At 38.7% G+C, this 17,198-nt stretch overlaps 1 protein-coding gene across 1 annotated transcript; it reads right to left on the bottom strand.

Annotated features, from left to right (window-relative positions):
* Positions 1-501: 501 nt before the first annotated feature.
* Positions 502-1,440, bottom strand: LOC133764208 (olfactory receptor 5B3-like). Its single transcript, XM_062197883.1, has one exon. It carries the CDS (start codon positions 1,438-1,440, stop codon positions 502-504), a length of 939 nt encoding a protein of 312 aa, XP_062053867.1.
* Positions 1,441-17,198: the final 15,758 nt, after the last annotated feature.

Raw genomic sequence — 17,198 nt, 5'->3', positions numbered from 1 at the left:
AATCAGCCAAACGAGGAGCTGGTTTTTTGAAAAAATAAACAAAATTGACACCCCATTGGCCCAACTGACTAAAAAAAGAAGAGAAAAGACCCAAATCAATAAAATCAGAGATGAAAAAGGAAACATAACAACATACACCACAGAAATAAAAAGAATCATCAGAAATTACTACAAGGAGTTGTATGCCAGCAAACAGGGAAATCTATCAGAAATGGATAGATTCCTGGACACATGCAACCTACCTAAATTGAACCATGAAGACATATCATTATCATTATTAAGAACTGTGACAAGCAGATCTCAAAATATCTTAGCCATTCGCATTGACATATGATATTTATGAACATAATGTTTCCTTTGTTTATAGACAACAGATTTTGCAGAAGTAAGGATGTCATCTCAGTAACTGAATGTCAGTATTGGACCTTAAAACATAATTCTACAGTACACGGAGAAGATCTGAGAAGAATTAATCCAGGCATTGTGCATCCTACATTAAAATCACAATCCTAAAGACAACTTTGTCCCTAAAACAACCTTTATAAATGCTCTCTTGACTTCCTTGTTCCTCAAGCTATACACTATCGGGTTCAGCATGGGAATAATCATAGTGTAGAACACAGATGCTATTTTGTCAATGTCCATGGAGTGGCTGGAGCTGGGCTGTAGGTACATAAAGATGACTGTCCCATAGAAGATGGAGACTGCAGTGAGGTGGGAAGTGCAGGTGGAAAACGTCTTCTGACGTCCTGCAACTGAGTGCATCTTTAGAATGGTGATAAAAATGAAAATGTATGAAATCAAGATAACCAGGAGAGCAAAAAATACATTGAAGCTCACAACATAAAGAAGAATCAGTTCACTAACACGCCTATTGGAACAAGAAAGAGCCATAACTGCTGGAAGGTCGCAGAAAAAGTGGTGGACCACCTTGGATTTACAGAAAGAGAGGCTGAATGTATTCCTAACATGTATGGAAGAATTCAGGAAACTATAGATATAGGAACCTGTGATGAGACGAGCACACACACTTGTCGTCATGGTGGCAGTGTAATGTAGAGGTTTGCATACTGCTACATAGCGGTCATAAGCCATAGATGCCAAAAGGAAATTTTCTACAGTAGCAAAAGTTGCAAAAAAGAACATCTGAACAACACAGGAACCATAGGAGATGACATTGTTGCTCATAAGGAATTCAGCCATGACAGTGGGAGTGACAGCTGAAGAGTAGCAACAGTCCACCAGAGACAGGTGACCAAGGAAAAAGTACATGGGAGTACGGAGACGACAGTCCCAGAGAATTAATACAATTATTCCCAGGTTTCCAACCAGAGTGATGGTATAGATTAGGAAGAACATAACGAAGAGGGGAACCTGCAGTATTGGGTCATTGGTTAGTCCTAGAAGGATGAACTGTGCCACTTCTGTCCTGTTCTCCATCAGTGTTGGCTGAATATCACAAGATGTGCCATAGGAAGAAGATAAAGGGAACAGAGTGACAAAGAAATTGAATTAAATAGAAATATATAGATAAAATATATATTCTTTCATTGTAGCAATCACATATACTTTAAGATTCTTCAGAAAAAGTAAGCCTTTCGCAGCCAAGTTTAGTCCTTAATTATAAACTCGGTCACATGTATTGTTGAGTCTGAGGAAGCTTAATGGAGCATCTACCCAATGTTTAAATTGTATGAATTTGTAAGCCAAATATTTTCTGCCAATTGGCTTTTCGTAAGCATAGCAAAAACTGACACTTAACATTCCACAACTGCCAAATACAATTCTTGAAACTTATAGATTTATTCTGAGTGCTTCTAAAATATTATGTTTGATTAGTTATATTAATTCAACTTGTCAAACTCAAGAGACTGAATAACATCCACATTTACACAAATTTTAGTTGCCAGTTATGCTTTGAATCCGTGCCAACTTTTAAACCCATTCTGAGTGATTCCTGCATCTACTAGTATAAATTCAACTTAAATAAAATTGACTTCTCAATTTACAATTACTCATGGTCTCCTTTGGTTCAAATTTGGTGTTTGTGATTTCATAATGAATTAAGTGAATAATTAGATGGTGACAGTGTTTGCTAGGATGAGGTAAAACAAACAGCTACACACATTAGAATAGTTAAATAGCACTTCCTTAAATTGTAAAAGGGTAATAAATTAACAGATAGCCCTGAAGTATATCTTGGTCTGTTTCCTGTAATAGCACTCTTGCTAGTACTGGCACAGGTACACATATTGACAATGATGTAGTTAAAAGCTGGGATTTCTGATTATGTTGAAGATAGGTTTCACTCTTGAATAGTAGCAGTATATCTTGTTGTAGATGTGATGGGGTAACTGAGAAAGTAGGAGCATGTCTAATAAGCAGGGGCAGTTCTGGGAGAAGGAATATCATCAGACAGAGCGGATAGAGAGATTGAGTGCTTAAAGGAAATGCGTATTACTGATAGCATTTATTACCTAGGAGTGATTGTTCCTAAACTAATTCTTCTAAGCATCTTATTTCCATGTACAAAATGAACAGAGTAATAAGACCTACTTTGAGATATTATGTGAGATATTAGGTGAGGCATAAAAAACAGTAAAATTCTGGGTGTTAAGCACAGTTTGATGAGAGCTGTAACATTCCTAGGATGGGGTGATGGTGTTTTTGTTGGTTTGATAAAGGTAGAAGGTGACATATTGGATGTCAGGTGTGGTGTTTTTAAGTCTTTACCTTCTTTAATTTGTCTTTGCTTCTGCACTGATGTATCCTATGCTCTTGGGTATTCTCAGCCTGTTTTCACATGGAAAATTTCTTCCTTGAAACTTATAATTTATCATGTGTCTAAAAGTCTTGTTTCCTTCTGTCTAATCCTGATACACCTGTTATCTAGCCTCCACCCTTCCACCCTGATCTCCCCAGCATCTAATTGTTGTTATTCTTTGTGCAGATTGAGCTTTTTTTAGCTTCCACTTAAGAGGTATAACATGTGATAAATGCTTTCCTGTGTCTGGCTTATTCCAGTTAACACAATTACTTACAGTACCATCCATTTTGTTGCACAAGACAGAATTTCATTGTTTTTATGACTGAATATTATTATTTCTTTGTATATATATATATATATATACACCACATTTTCTTTTTTAAATTTTATTTATTTATTTTTTTATTTGACAGGTAGAGTTATAGACAGTGAGGGAGACAGAGAGAAAGGTCTTCCTTCTGTTGGTTGACTCCCCTAATGGCCACTATGGCTGGCACTACGCCGATCTGAAGCCAAGAGCCAGGTGCTTCTCCTGGTCTCCCATGTGGATGCAGGGACCCAAGCACTTGGGCCATCCTCTGCTGCCCTCCCAGGCCACAGCAGAGAGCTGGACTGGAAGAGGAGCAACCGGGATTAGTACCTGGTGCCCCAACTGGGACTAGAACTCGGGGTGCCTGCACTGCAGGTGGAGGATTAGCCTAGTGAGCCGCAGCGCCGGCCAACCACATTTTCTCTACCTATTCATCTGTTGAAGAAGTGAGTTCCTAGTGTTATGCAGCATGGTGGAGTGACTGTAGTTCACAGTAACTCCTTATATATCTTTTTTTTTACTTATATATTTTCTAAGCAAATTGAGAGAAGCTGAAAGGCTCCAGTAATAAAGTAATCATAAAGATGGGGGAATGCTAGTTATCCTGATTTGTTACAGAACACATTAAATGAATGTGTTGAAATGTTACAGTTTGTACTTTACGAATATCTATAATTGGTATTAATCAAAATATTTTAAGGATTTTTAAAAGTAAGTGAGGAAGAAAAAAGTTATTTGGTTTCTTAAATTTATTCTTTCTCTTATTATTGTTATCCAATAGCCAAATTATAGATAGCAAAGTTTTAAAGTCCCTGACTTATGGCCGGTCATTAGCTCATTGACACTATTTTCTAAGATGTAAAATATTTTATTTAAATCTATTCTTCTGTAGCAATAATATTTCTTTTGACAGGCAGAGTGGACAGGGAGAGAGAGAGAGACAGAGAGAAAGGTCTTCCTTTGCCGTTGGTTACCCTCCAATGGCCGCCTCAGCTGGTGCGCTGCAGCCAGCGTGCTGCAGCCGGCGCACCGCACTGATCCAAAGCCGGGAGCCAGGTGCTTCCCCTGGTCTCCCATGGGGTGCAGGGCCTAAGCACTTGGGCCATCCTCCACTGCACTCCCGGGCCATAGCAGAGAGCTGGCCTGGAAATGGGGCAACCGGGATAGAATCCGGTGCCCCAACCGGGACTAGAACCCGATGTGCCGGCACCGCAAGGCGGAGGATTAGCCTAGTGAGCCGCAGCGCCAGCCAGCAATAATATTTTAAAACACTATTTGAACTGAGGCCTTTTAAGTATATCTATCCGATACTAACTACTGTTCTTTAACGAAAGCCTTTAACAACTTCACTTCATGAGCTTCCCCCCAAAGATTCTGTTTGCCAGCCTTAATGCTTGTGACTTCCTATAGCATGTACTATGTTCTACAACTAATGGTAATTTACTGTATATAGGTGAAATGATCTTTATTCCATTCAATTATTGTTTATAGCCATGGTCTACAATCTCACTAAACTAGGGTGTTTTTGCTTTTTACTTGTTAAACTTATTTGGTGAAGTATTAAGCCTTTTTACTGCAATGTAAATTTAAAATACGTTATTTCAAAAACTAAAAAAAAAAAAGAAAGGGAAAAGGAAGGAGAGTGGGAGGAGTGAGGGAAAGAGGGTAGGGGGATGAAGGGAATAGCATTATGTTCTTAAAATTGTATCTACAAATCACATTGAATCTATTAAAACATTAAAAATTAAAATTTTATTAAAATTTTCATATATATATAAAATTTGCTAGTAGTGTTATTATAATTTTGTGTATCAGGAAATTGAGGATTTGAGAAGATGTGTGATGTTCTAAAATTATGCAGCTAATAGAAAAAAGAATCAAGATTCAAGAGTTAAGCTCATTTGCCACCCAAGAAACTCCATGCTTTATTAAATTTTTATAAATTATAGAAATATTTTCAAAATGTGAATTCTGCTTTATAAATCATATATAAATAAAACAAAAATGAAAGAAGAAATTCTACACTTTTAGCCATATCATTGTCAGCTGTAAATGTATAGTAATAACATGCACTAGGTTATGGAGGAAAGGTTCAAACGCAGTTCAGTTCTTATTGATTTGTCATTTAAAGAGCGATCATTTCACTGCTCTTGTTCTTTGCTCTTTTTAGGATCCCCGATGAGATATAAATAAATAGTTAACTTAATTGGAGTTTTGCATCTATTTTTCTGTTCAGGAAGACGAAGCATGATGTTTCATCAGAGCTGCTAACTTCCCTGTGATGAAAGTTTTGACATAAATCCCAGACTCACCTCATTATTTTTAGAAAAATTTTCAAAATATCTATTTTCATTTTTACAATAATTCATAGTAGGTCTCTACTATCTGTCCTATTGCTTTTGCACAACATATTCTCACTGAAAAGTATGTGTGGAATATAGAGGCTTACCAGCTTGCTGGGAGAGAAAGAACAGTTGATCTAGAATAGTGGAACCTAAATCAGAAAAGCAGCCGTAAATGCAGTAGAGAAGTTCTCTCTCAGGTAGTATTCTGAAGTTTTCAAGATCCCTGGAGCAAGGAAAAAAAGAGGGAAGCATATTAACATAAATCAAGTCCTAAAGCCATTATTCATTATGTCTATGTTCTTGGAAGAGTCACTTACCTCCTCCTTGTTTGTCAAATATATTACCTGTGTCACATAATTCACACACTGTCTGTAAACAACAGAGAAGTCCACAAGACATCTCACAAAGGGATTGTTTTTTAAAAGTCAGTCAGTGTAATTTCTTTCTTTGGGTATTCACCCTGACCATGATGGAGGACTCATAGCAAATCTTCAGGTCAGAAGAAAGCCTGTGTGTGCCAACAATGATTATCATCCAGGTGAATGAATGAATAGGTGATGGGCAGTGGGCCTGTACGTTCAGAACAGTCTCTGAAACAATGTTATGTTGAGTTACAGTGAGAGTTCAGACTCTAATACATGGAGACATGGAGAGAGTTACAGAGACGTGGAAATCTCTGGAGATCTCCCAGTGAGAGGATCTACAGCTCCCCACCCTACTTTCCTAGAAAAGAAGCAATTAAACTTCCCGTGGGGATCAAGCTGGTTACTTTTAATGTACCACAGGCTTTTGTATTACTTGCTAGTCTCAACTTTTCTAATTAATGTATAACTTACATATAGAAAGTCAAACTTTTTAGTGTATTTTTCTAGGAATTTTGTCAAGTATGTGGTCACATAACCACTACCACAGAAATTCTTCCGAGTTTTTGATGACCTCTTTTCCCACCTGCCAACCTGATAACAAATAAGATGTTTTTGTTCACATAATTTTTGTCTTTGTTAGAATGCACTTAAGTAAAATGTTAGAGCATGAGATATTTGAGACTGGCATCTTACACTTAGTACTTGAGGCCCATCTCTATTGTTATCTGTCAGTGGAATCTTTTTTCATGTAGAGTGGTATTGCATTGAAGGGACATTACAGATTATTTTCCATTCTGCAGTTCAAGATAGTTTGTATTGGGTTTAGTATTGAGTGGTTATGAATGATGCAGATCTAAACATGTGAAGTTTTCTTTATGAACATAGGTTTTCATGTCATTTAAGTAAACACCTAGGAACCAGATTGATGGCCATATGGTTAGTATATAGTTATTTAAATAAGAAACCCCCAAATTATTTACTATAAAAGGCTCCAAAATTTTAACTCTCTACAGAAATCCACATGAATTACTTCATGTTTTTTTAGCATTTGGTATTTAAATTGTTTAAATTTATTTTTTTCATTTTTGATTTTTCTCTATGACATCTTCAGAAGACTCCTAAGCAAATCATTTTTTTTCCTTTTAATTTTTTTAGATTTTTAATTTATTTATTTGACAGGTAGAGTTACAGACAGTGAGAGAGAGAGACAGAGAAAAAGGTCTTCCCTCCATTGGTTCACTCTACAAATGGCCACAACGGCCAGAGCTGTGCAGATCCAAAGCCAGGAGCCAGGAGTTTCCTCCTGGTCTCCCATGCGGGTGCAGGGGTCCAAGCACTTGGGCCATCCTCCACTGCAATCCCAGGCCACAGCAGAGAGCTGGACTGGAAGAGGAGCAGCCAGGAAAAGAACCGGCACCCATATGGAATGCTGGCGCCGCAGGCGGAGGATTAAACTAGTGTGCTGCAGCGTCAGCCCCTTAGCAAATCATTTTTTTGTCAATACTCACCTTTCTTACCATCACAGTTCTGGCCTGAAAGTTAGTTTTTTTTTTTCAGCAAAGGAAATAAATCCTTCTTTCATTTGCACAATTACCTCTGAGTCCACACTCCAAAGCCGACTTATCACACCTTTCTCAGTACATGCAAATGTCATGGTTCAACATTTATTCTGGGAACCTAGGTTATGCCAACTCAAATTCTGATAAGGGATTTAGCCTCTTCCAAGTTCAGCTTCTCTTTTATAAGGAGGAAATGGTATCTTGTCATCTTCATAAGATTTTCAGGGATTGTCACATTATATATATATATATATATATATATATGAAATATATATATGAATTAATATATATGAATTTCTACTATATATGTCTTCAATGGATTATATATTATCTATCATAAAATTTTATATAATAATAAAAACAAAAATAGTGGAATAGAAATAATCCACCTGCTTCCCCCTATGTGCCTGCCCCATGTCAGCTAAATATGACTTGTAACAGTTCTAGATACTGGCCAATGGGAAGAATAGTTGTGTTGGTTGAGGCCTATACACTACTCCACAATTGTCTTCTATCCTGCCATGGTAGTCTCTAGGCTTAGTGTTCCAAAAGGTGTAGCAACAGATGGTAACTTTGCCAGCAGATCTCTTTGAGTGACCAAATAGAGAGACTTCTACTTAGCCAGAAACCCATGTGATGGACATGTAGTAGCATAATTGAGAAGCAAATCTGTAGGAGGATGAATAATGTCTTCCAATATCATATCTAATACCTTAGATCTTTCAATATTACCTTTAGGACAATGGCACTGTGGTTGTGATTAAATTAAAGGTAGTGAGATGAGATGTTAATCTGGACTATACGGCAGGCTGTAAGGCAGGCTGTAAATGCAGCCTCCAGTTCCTTTTTTTTTTTTTTTTTAAATTTTTGACAGGCAGAGTGGACAGTGAGAGAGAGAGACAGAGAGAAAGGTCTTCCTTTGCCATTGATTCACCCTCCAATGGCTGCCGCGGCCGGCGCACTGCAGCCGGCGCACCGTGATGATCTGATGGCAGGAGTCAGGTGCTTCTCCTGGTCTCCCATGGGGTGCAGGGCCCAAATACTTGGGCTATCCTCCACTGCACACCCTGGCCACAGCAGAGAGCTGGCCTGGAAGAGGGGCAACCAAGACAGAATCCGGCGCCCCTACCGGGACTAGAACCCGGTGTGCCAGCACCACAAGGCGGAGGATTAGCCTGTTGAGCCGCGGCACAGGCAACTGGTCCACTTTTCAAAAGTGGGGGCAGAGCTATGTTATAGGCACCTATTTAAATGGTCCCCTGTTGTTTTTCACCAATAAATAGCCCTAAAGTTTACCAGTTGAAAAACCAATGATTCCTCATTTTTGTTCCTAATCAGAAGTATGGAGAGAAATTTTTTTTTTTTAACTTATTCATTTGAAAGTCTGAGTTACACAGAGAGAAGGCGGGAGAGAGAGAGAGAGAGAGAGAGGATTAGCCTGTTAAGCCACGGCGCCGGCCTCTACTGGTTCCTTTTCATCTTTTTATTTATGTTCACTATTTGTGAAAACATGAATCTCTTAGATTTATTTAGTTTCTTTTCCAGTATTTTATTAGCATCTTTTAGCATCTTTAAGGCAGTTGATAAAATCTTTGACTTCTAAGTAAACGTCCAAGCTTTCTTGATCCAATTTCTATTAATTTTTTTTTCCTGTAAGTTGACATATGTTTGGTTCTTTGTAAATCTATTTTTTGCTGTTGCTAAGCACTGGACATTTTTAATATTGAGGTTTGAGAAATCCAGAAGTCAGATTCTCTCCTTTCCTTGAGGTTTTTACTTGTCATATCTTGCTGTGACCATGTCTGTTAATTTATGAACATTGTGAAATATTTTCAAAAGTCCTTTTTTTGGAAGCGGTCATGTGTGATCTTTTGTCTGTTTCTTTACTTGTGGTCAGATGTTATTTAGACCAGTAGTTCTTCAAATATATTAGTCATCATTTTCTTGATTCAACATTAATTTAGTTTCTATAAATCTTTGACTATTTTCCAATGATCATATCAGATTAATTTTGAGGTTTTTATTTGCTTTATTGGTGCTTCTATGGACCCATGGAGCATCCTAATCTTTTTCCTGCTTCCATCATAAAAGGAACTGGAGGCCGGCGCCACGGCTCAATAGGCTAATCCTCCGCCTTGTGGCGCCGGCACACCGGGTTCTAGTCCCGGTCAGGGCGCCGGATTCTGTCCCAGTTGCCCCTCTTCCAGGCCAGCCCTCTGCTGTGGCCAGGGTGTGCAGTGGAGGATAGCCCAAGTATTTGGGCCCTGTACCCCATGGGAGACCAGGATAAGCACCTGACTCCTGCTATCAGATCAGCACGGTGCACCGGCTGCAGTGCGCCGGCCGCGGCGGCCATTGGAGGGTGAATCATGGTGTCCCAAACTGGGGAACTGGACTTCTCACCCTCTATATTCACATGAGAAAACTCATTACAATCAAGCAATAAATCATATATATAATTAGTTCTGATTTCTGGAGAGCCCTAACTAAGACAGATTTGTGGTACCAAGATTGTTTAAAGAAACAGATCTTAAGGATGATTTTTCAAATTTAGCTCTAGAGTTTCTGGAATTAACCCTCCAGTCTGATCAGACTTAAAAGCACTAGTCAGTTTCTTGTAGGGAACAATGGCACCCCATTGCATGATATGGCAGTAGAGAGATATGCAAAATATCACCATTGGGATGCTCCTATTATATTTATTTAAAAAAAAAACAACAAGGATCTAGGTGGTTACTTTTCTATCAATGTATGTATCCTCTGAAAATTTATATGCTGAAGCTTAAGACCAAATGTAATTATATTAAAAGTTGGGACCTATTTTCAGTTTATTTTATAATCATAAACTTAACCCCCCACTAAGTAAAGAATTCAGCAAATAGTAACAAGGAAAAAACACTGTTGCTCAATAGTCCGGACAAGGGCTGTAAACAATCATCAAATATCAAAATGTCAATTTCACTCCTATGCATTACATCTTTTGGTCATCTATTAGTTCCCACAGATCAGGAAAACCATATGGTATCTGTCTTTTGGGGACTGACTTATTTTACTAGATATAATGGTTCCCATAGCATCCATTTTGTTGCAAAAGACAGTATTTCATTCTTTTTTATGGATGCAAAATATTCCGTAGTGTAAATATACAACATTTTCTTAATCCAGTAATCAGTTGATGGACATCTAGGTTGATTCCATACTTGAGGTAGTGATTTGAGCTGCAATAAACATGGAGATGCAGATAACTCTTTCATATGTTGGTTTCATTTCCTTTAGGTAAATGACCAGAAGTTGGATGGCTGGATCAAATGGTAAATTTATTTTCAGATTTCTGAGGAATCTCCACAATGTCTTCCATAATGGCTATCCTAGTTCACACTCCCACCAACAATGGATTAGGGTACATTTTTCCCCACATCTTAGCAGTATTTATTGTTTTTCAATTTCTGTATGATAGACATTCTAACTGGGGTGAGATGAAACTTCAATTTGGTTTTATTTTTATTTTATTTTTATTTATTTATTTATTTATTTATTTTTTGACAGGCAGAGTGGACAGTGAGAGAGAGAGACAGAGAGAAAGGTCTTCCTTTGCCATTGGTTCACCTCTCAATGGCTGCTGCGACCGGCACGCTGAGGCCGGTGCACTGCGCTGATCCGAAGCCAGAAGCCAGGTGCTTCCTCTTGGTCTCCCTTGTGAGTGCAGGGCCCAAGCACTTGGGCCACCCTCCACTGCACTCCCAGGCCACAACAGAGAGCTGGACTGAAAGAGGAGCAACCAGGACAGAATCCGGCGCCCTGGCCAGGACTAGAACCCGGTGTGCCAGGACCGCAGGTGAAGCCTATTGAGCTGCGGCACCAGCCCCAATTTGGTTTTGATTTGCGTTTCCCTGATGGTTAGTGATTCTGAGCATTTTTTCATGTGTCTGTTAGCCATTTTAAATTCCTCTACTGAGAAATGCCTGTTCAAGTCCTTTGAGTTCTTTGCCCAGTTCTTAACAAGATTTTTAGTTTTATTGTTAAGTTTCTTGAACTCTTTATAGATTTTGGATATCAATCCCTTATCAGTTGCAGAGTATGCAAATATTTTCTCCCATTTTATAGGCTGCCATTTTGTTGAGAGTTTCCTTTGCAATGCAGAAGCTTCTTAGTTTGTTGTAACCCCATTTGCCTATTTTTGCTTTTTACTGTCAATACTTCTGGGGTCTTTTCCAAGAAGTTTTGCCTATAACAATGTCTTGCAGAATTTCTCCAATATTCTACTCTAGTAATTTGATGGTATCAGATCCTTGATCCATTTTGAGTTGACTTTTGTATAAGGTATAAGATAAGGATTTTATTTCATGCTTTTTCATGTGGAGATACAATTTTCCCAGTACTATTTGTTGAAGAGACTGTCCTTCCTCTAGTGATTGATTTCAACTCCTTTGTCAAAGACTAGTTGGTTGTAGAAGTGTGTATTGATTTCTGGGGTTTCTATTCTGTTCCACTGGTCTACATGTATATTTTTGTGCCATAACCAGGCTGTTTTGATGAGAACTATCCTGTAGTATATCTTGAAATCTGGTATTGTGATGTCTCTGGCTTTGTGTTTGTTATTTATGATTGCTTTAGATATTGGGGGTGTCTTGCATTTCCATATGAATTTCAGCATTATTTGTTCTAGGTCTCAGAAGAATGTCATTGGTATTTTGATTGGGACAGCATTGAATCTGTAAATTGCTTTGGGTAGTATGGACATTTTGATGATATTAATTCTTCAATTCACAAACATGGAAGATTCTAATTTTTTTGTCTTCTATTACTTTCTTTAATGTTTTGTAATTTTCATTGTAGAGACTTTTCACTTTCTTGGTCAAATTTATTCCAAGGTATTAAATTTTGTTGGGAATGGTACTGATCTTCCAAGTTCCTTCTCAGCCATGACATTGTCTGTACATATAAAGGCTATTGATTTTTGTATGTTAATTTTATATCCTTCAACTTTATCAAAATGTCTTAGGAGTTCCAATAGTCTCTTAGTGGAGTCTTTTGGTTTCTCTATAAAGAATCTTGCAATCTGCAAACAGGGATAATTTGACTTCCTTCTTTCCAACTTGTATCCCATTGATTTCTTTGTCTTGCTTAATGGCTCTGGCTAAAACTTTCAGAACTATATTGAGTAGTAATGGTGAAAGTGGGCATCCTTGTCTGGTTCTGGATCTTAGAAGAAATACTTCCAGCTTTACCCCATTCAATATAATGGTGGGTGTGGGTTTGTCATATATTGCCTTGATTGTGTTAAGGAATATTCCTCTTATACCTAATTTACTTAAGGTTTTTAACCATCATAAAAATTAAAAGAAAGAAGAGATTCCAAGATGGCTGAATAGGGAAAAGATAAGCTGCTTCTGGCATTGGGAAAATAGCAGAAGAAAAGTGGTGAAGGTGCATTCCCAGGGGAGAAGCTTGCAGTGGAAATTCTACAAAAGGGAGAAGGACATTGTGGATCATCATGGAAGGTGTGGATGTGCAGCAACAAGTGGGGAAATCGCACATGACATTCCGAAGACAGGAGCTGGAGTAGGTTCCATCTTTAGAGAGGGAGTTCAGAGCAAAGTGCAATAGCCCATGCCATTGGTGATGTTGCCTGAGAGCCTTGTGGACCACACTGTCTTTGAATCCACCCTAGGGCCCTGGGGGGTGAGGTTGGGGGCAGGTAACTGCCTACTCTAGTGAAAGAGAGGCGTGTTTTTTCTCCCTATACCCTCTACAGACGCTCTTGGAAGCTGGTGGGGAGAAGGCGTAATTTTGACACCAGTAGAGACTGAGGTGGATCTTGTGCACATGTGAAACCAGGGGATTTTACCAGATCTGTGCTCCCCACTGACATTGAGTCTGTCTGGGAGGATTGACAGGGGGCTGGGCAGTGTGAAGTGTCCCCATTCTCTAAATATATCACAGGTTCCAGGGCTCAAACTGCCAAGGTATAGTAGCCATAAGCAGCTGACTCTGAGAAAGTCTTTGCTCTCTCCTTGAGAGAGACAGGGAGCAAGACTGAGCGGACTTTTGCACCCTGTGAGAGTGGGAGCCTTGCATGCCCTGTTTGTGGGAATAGTATGACTGGAACTGTGTCTCTGAGCAGTAAGTGTACCTCACATCAGAGTCTCAGAATTCCCAGATGGCCTGGGGTAGGTCATTCCGTAGGGTTCCTTGATCATGCTGAGGACTACACAGATCCTTTGTGTGATTCATGCACCATAATCAATATGGGTTGTTCCCACTGTAGGCTAACTCCAACACCAACAGGTGTGCTCATATCCTATCCCCCACTGACAATAGAGGAGGCCATCTACAATGGGCAACTTGGGTGTCACCCTGAATTCTTACCCGATCCTAGAGCACTAACCAGAGCTCCACGACCACACTCAGTTTATGCCTCTGAGTATTCACTGAAGGAACAAAGACTCCACCTAGCCATAGAGGTGTGGCTCAAAAAAAATCCATTAGAGGAGAAAACAACAAGTATTTCCACAAATGCCTAAAAATAAACTGAAATTCAAGAAACAAGAATAAGGAGGACATGACTCCCCTAAAGGAACACAATAACACTTCAATATTAGAATATGAAGGTGAAGAGACTGATGAAATACCTAAAAAGGCATTCAAAAGAATGATCATAGTATTAAACAGAGACAATGGGAATCAAATTCATGAGTTAAAGAATTCCATACATGACTTGGATGAAAAATTTTCCTATGAAGATGAGATTTTGAAAAGAAATCAAGCTGAACTATTAGAAATGGTGATTCAATATGTCAAATAAAAAATACAGTGGAAAGTCTTAGCAACAGACTGTGAGGGAGAAGAAATAATATCAGAGCGAGGAGACAAATATTTGTAAATATCTCAATGAAACAAAAAAAAGAAGAGATTAGAAAAATAAGAAGAATTTTTAAGGTTTATGGGAATGGAGGCAGGCACACCCAGTATGGTTTCATCAAATGATGTATTACCTAGCATGCAGGTCCCTCCCCCAGTTTCTCATTGGGTGAGTACTATGGGGTTATAATATTCTTGGCATTTGCTTCAGCTCCATTGGGTACTCCTAATATTCTATTTACCTAAGAATATCCCGGGTGCATGTAACCTCACTGCTATGCTAGCTAGCTAGTTGTAACTTCCCACACATAGAATGACTTTGGCAGAGTAATTTGAGTAGAGTTTTTTGGAGTGATTTGAGACAAATTCATTCACACCCAAGAAGGTATTGCTGTACTAACAATAACCAAGAGAGGGAATCAACCTAGTGTCCATCAAAACAGATGAATGGGAAAAATGCAATGTATATACACAGTAGAAGTTCTGTAGCAAAATAGAGTAGCTATAGTCTACAATACTTTATTGTTATTTATTTTAAAATCACTAGAGAAGACTTGGAAGCTTATAAACACATCTAAATGTTAATATTTGAGGAGATAGAAATGCTAATTATCATTTGATTATTACAAATTGAATATGCATATCAAATTATCACACTATAGTCCCAAAATAAGTAGAAACATTACGTCATTTAAAATAAAATTTAATGATACAAAAATAGTCTGTTTAAAAATAAAAGTAACTGGGGCGGAGCCAAGATGGCGGATAGTGAGGACGTGTGCCTTAGTTTGGGAAAATAACGTTTCATAAAAGTGGAATTACTGTAGCCTCAGGAAAAGACTCAAGAAAAAAACTGCAGAGGAAACGCTTCCGGATCTAGTGGATGTGACACACAGGACTTACAGGGAGCCCACCGCGTGGAAAATCAACCGAGACGAGCCGAGCGGCGGGAGACGAGCCAGAGCCACAGAATCTTGCCAGCGCGGGAACCAACGGAGGAGGGTAAGACATTGGGGGAGGTGGGGGGACAGAGGCCTCTCCCTTCACTCACCAAGCAAAACAAAGAGCACCACGATTTTACATATGTAAAGCGCAGCCAAACTCAGTAACTTTAGCAAACACATTGAGGGCTGCATAAACTCTTTGTGTGGTCCCAGGGGTAGATCAAATGAATACTCACAGAGGCCAGATTTCAACTACCCTCAACTCCACTCCCAACTGAGTCAAAAAAAAAAAAAAGAGAGAGAGAGAGCGATCCAGCAAGGAGCAAGGGAGTGAGCAATCTGGGAGAGTCGCTCTTTGCACAGCCTTAAAACTGAGGAATCAAGCATAGCTCTCTGGCCACACCCATCACAGCCCCTAAGGATCCAACAAAGCAGACAGCTCACTTAGAGGCATAGTATAACGAGAAAAAAAACACCACAGCAAAAAAAAAAAAAAAAAAAAAAAAAAAAAAAAAAAAAAAAAAAAAAACACCATAAATTATCTCCAACATGCCAAACAACAAACATAGAAGCCGAGGTAACAAGAGCAAGGAAGACACTATGATGCCCCCAAGTGAACAAGATTCAAGATTATGAAGATGAAGAGATAGAGGAAATGCAAGAAGCAGATCTCAAAAAATTGATAAGAACATTAAGAAGTTCTCAAAAACAAATTCTTGAACTACAGAAATCCTTAATGGACAAGATAGAAAATCTCTCCCGTGAAAATGAAATATTAAGGAGGAATCAAAATGAAATGAAGCAACTAGTAGAACAGGAAACTGAGATAGTGACAAAAAACCACAATGAAATGAAGAACTCAATAGATGAAATGGCAAACATATTAGAGAGCCTTAAAAACAGAATTGGTGAAGCAGAAGAGAGAATATCGGAATTAGAAGACAGAGAACAGGAAAGGAAACAGTCAAATCAAAGAAAAGAAGAAGAAATCAGAAATCTAAAAAATACTGTCAGGAATCTACAGGATACTATTAAAAAACCCAACATTCGGGTTCTAGGAGTTCCTGAAGGCATGGAAAGGGAGAAAGGATTAGAAGGCCTTTTTAGTGAGATACTAGCAGAAAATTTCCCAGGTTTGGAGAAGGACAGAGACATCCTAGTACAGGAAGCTCATAGAACCCCTAATAAACATGACCAAAAGAGATCCTCACCACGACACGTCGTAATCAAACTCACCACAGTGAAACACAAAGAAAAGATCCTAAAATGTGCAAGAGAGAAACGCCAGATTACTCTCAGAGGATCTCCAATTAGACTTACAGCTGACTTCTCATCAGAAACCCTACAAGCCAGGAGAGAATGGCGAGATATAACCCAGGTACTAAGAGAGAAAAACTGCCAGCCCAGAATATTATATCCTGCAAAGCTCTCATTTGTGAATGAAGGTGAAATAAAGACCTTTCACAGCAAACAGAAATTGAAAGAATTTGTCGCCACTCGTCCAGCCCTGCAAAAGATGCTTAAAGATGTCTTACATACAGAAACACAGAAACACGGTAACCAATATGAAAGAAGGTAAAGGAAGGAAACATCACAGCAAAAGATCACAGGAATCTCAAACCAGATATTAGAAAATATCTTTGGCAAATGGCAGGGCAAAGTTACTCCTTCTCAATAGTCACATTGAATGTTAATGGCTTGAACTGTCCAGTTAAAAGACACCGATTGGCTGATTGGGTTAAGGAACAAAACCCATCTTTTTGCTGCTTACAAGAAACTCATCTTTCCAACAATGATCCATACAGACTGAAAGTGAAAGGCTGGAAAAAGATATACCATGCCAACAGAAATGAAAAAAGAGCGGGCATAGCCATCTTAATATCAGACAACATAAACTTTACCACAAAAACTGTCAGGAGAGACAAAGAGGGGCACTATTTAATGATTAAGTGATCCATTCAACAGGAAGATATAACGATTATCAATGTATATGCACCTAATTACAGAGCACCAGCTTATTTAAAAGACTTGTTAAGGGACTTAAAGG

This window comes from Lepus europaeus, chromosome 7 (genome assembly GCF_033115175.1).
Source record: "Lepus europaeus isolate LE1 chromosome 7, mLepTim1.pri, whole genome shotgun sequence".
NCBI lineage: Eukaryota > Metazoa > Chordata > Mammalia > Lagomorpha > Leporidae > Lepus > Lepus europaeus.
This window is presented reverse-complemented; position numbering and strand designations above follow the sequence as displayed.

Coding starts and splice junctions, on each gene's coding strand:
- LOC133764208 (XM_062197883.1), bottom strand. CDS start 1,440: ATGGAGAACAGGACAGAAGTGGCACAGTTCATCCTTCTAGGACTAACC.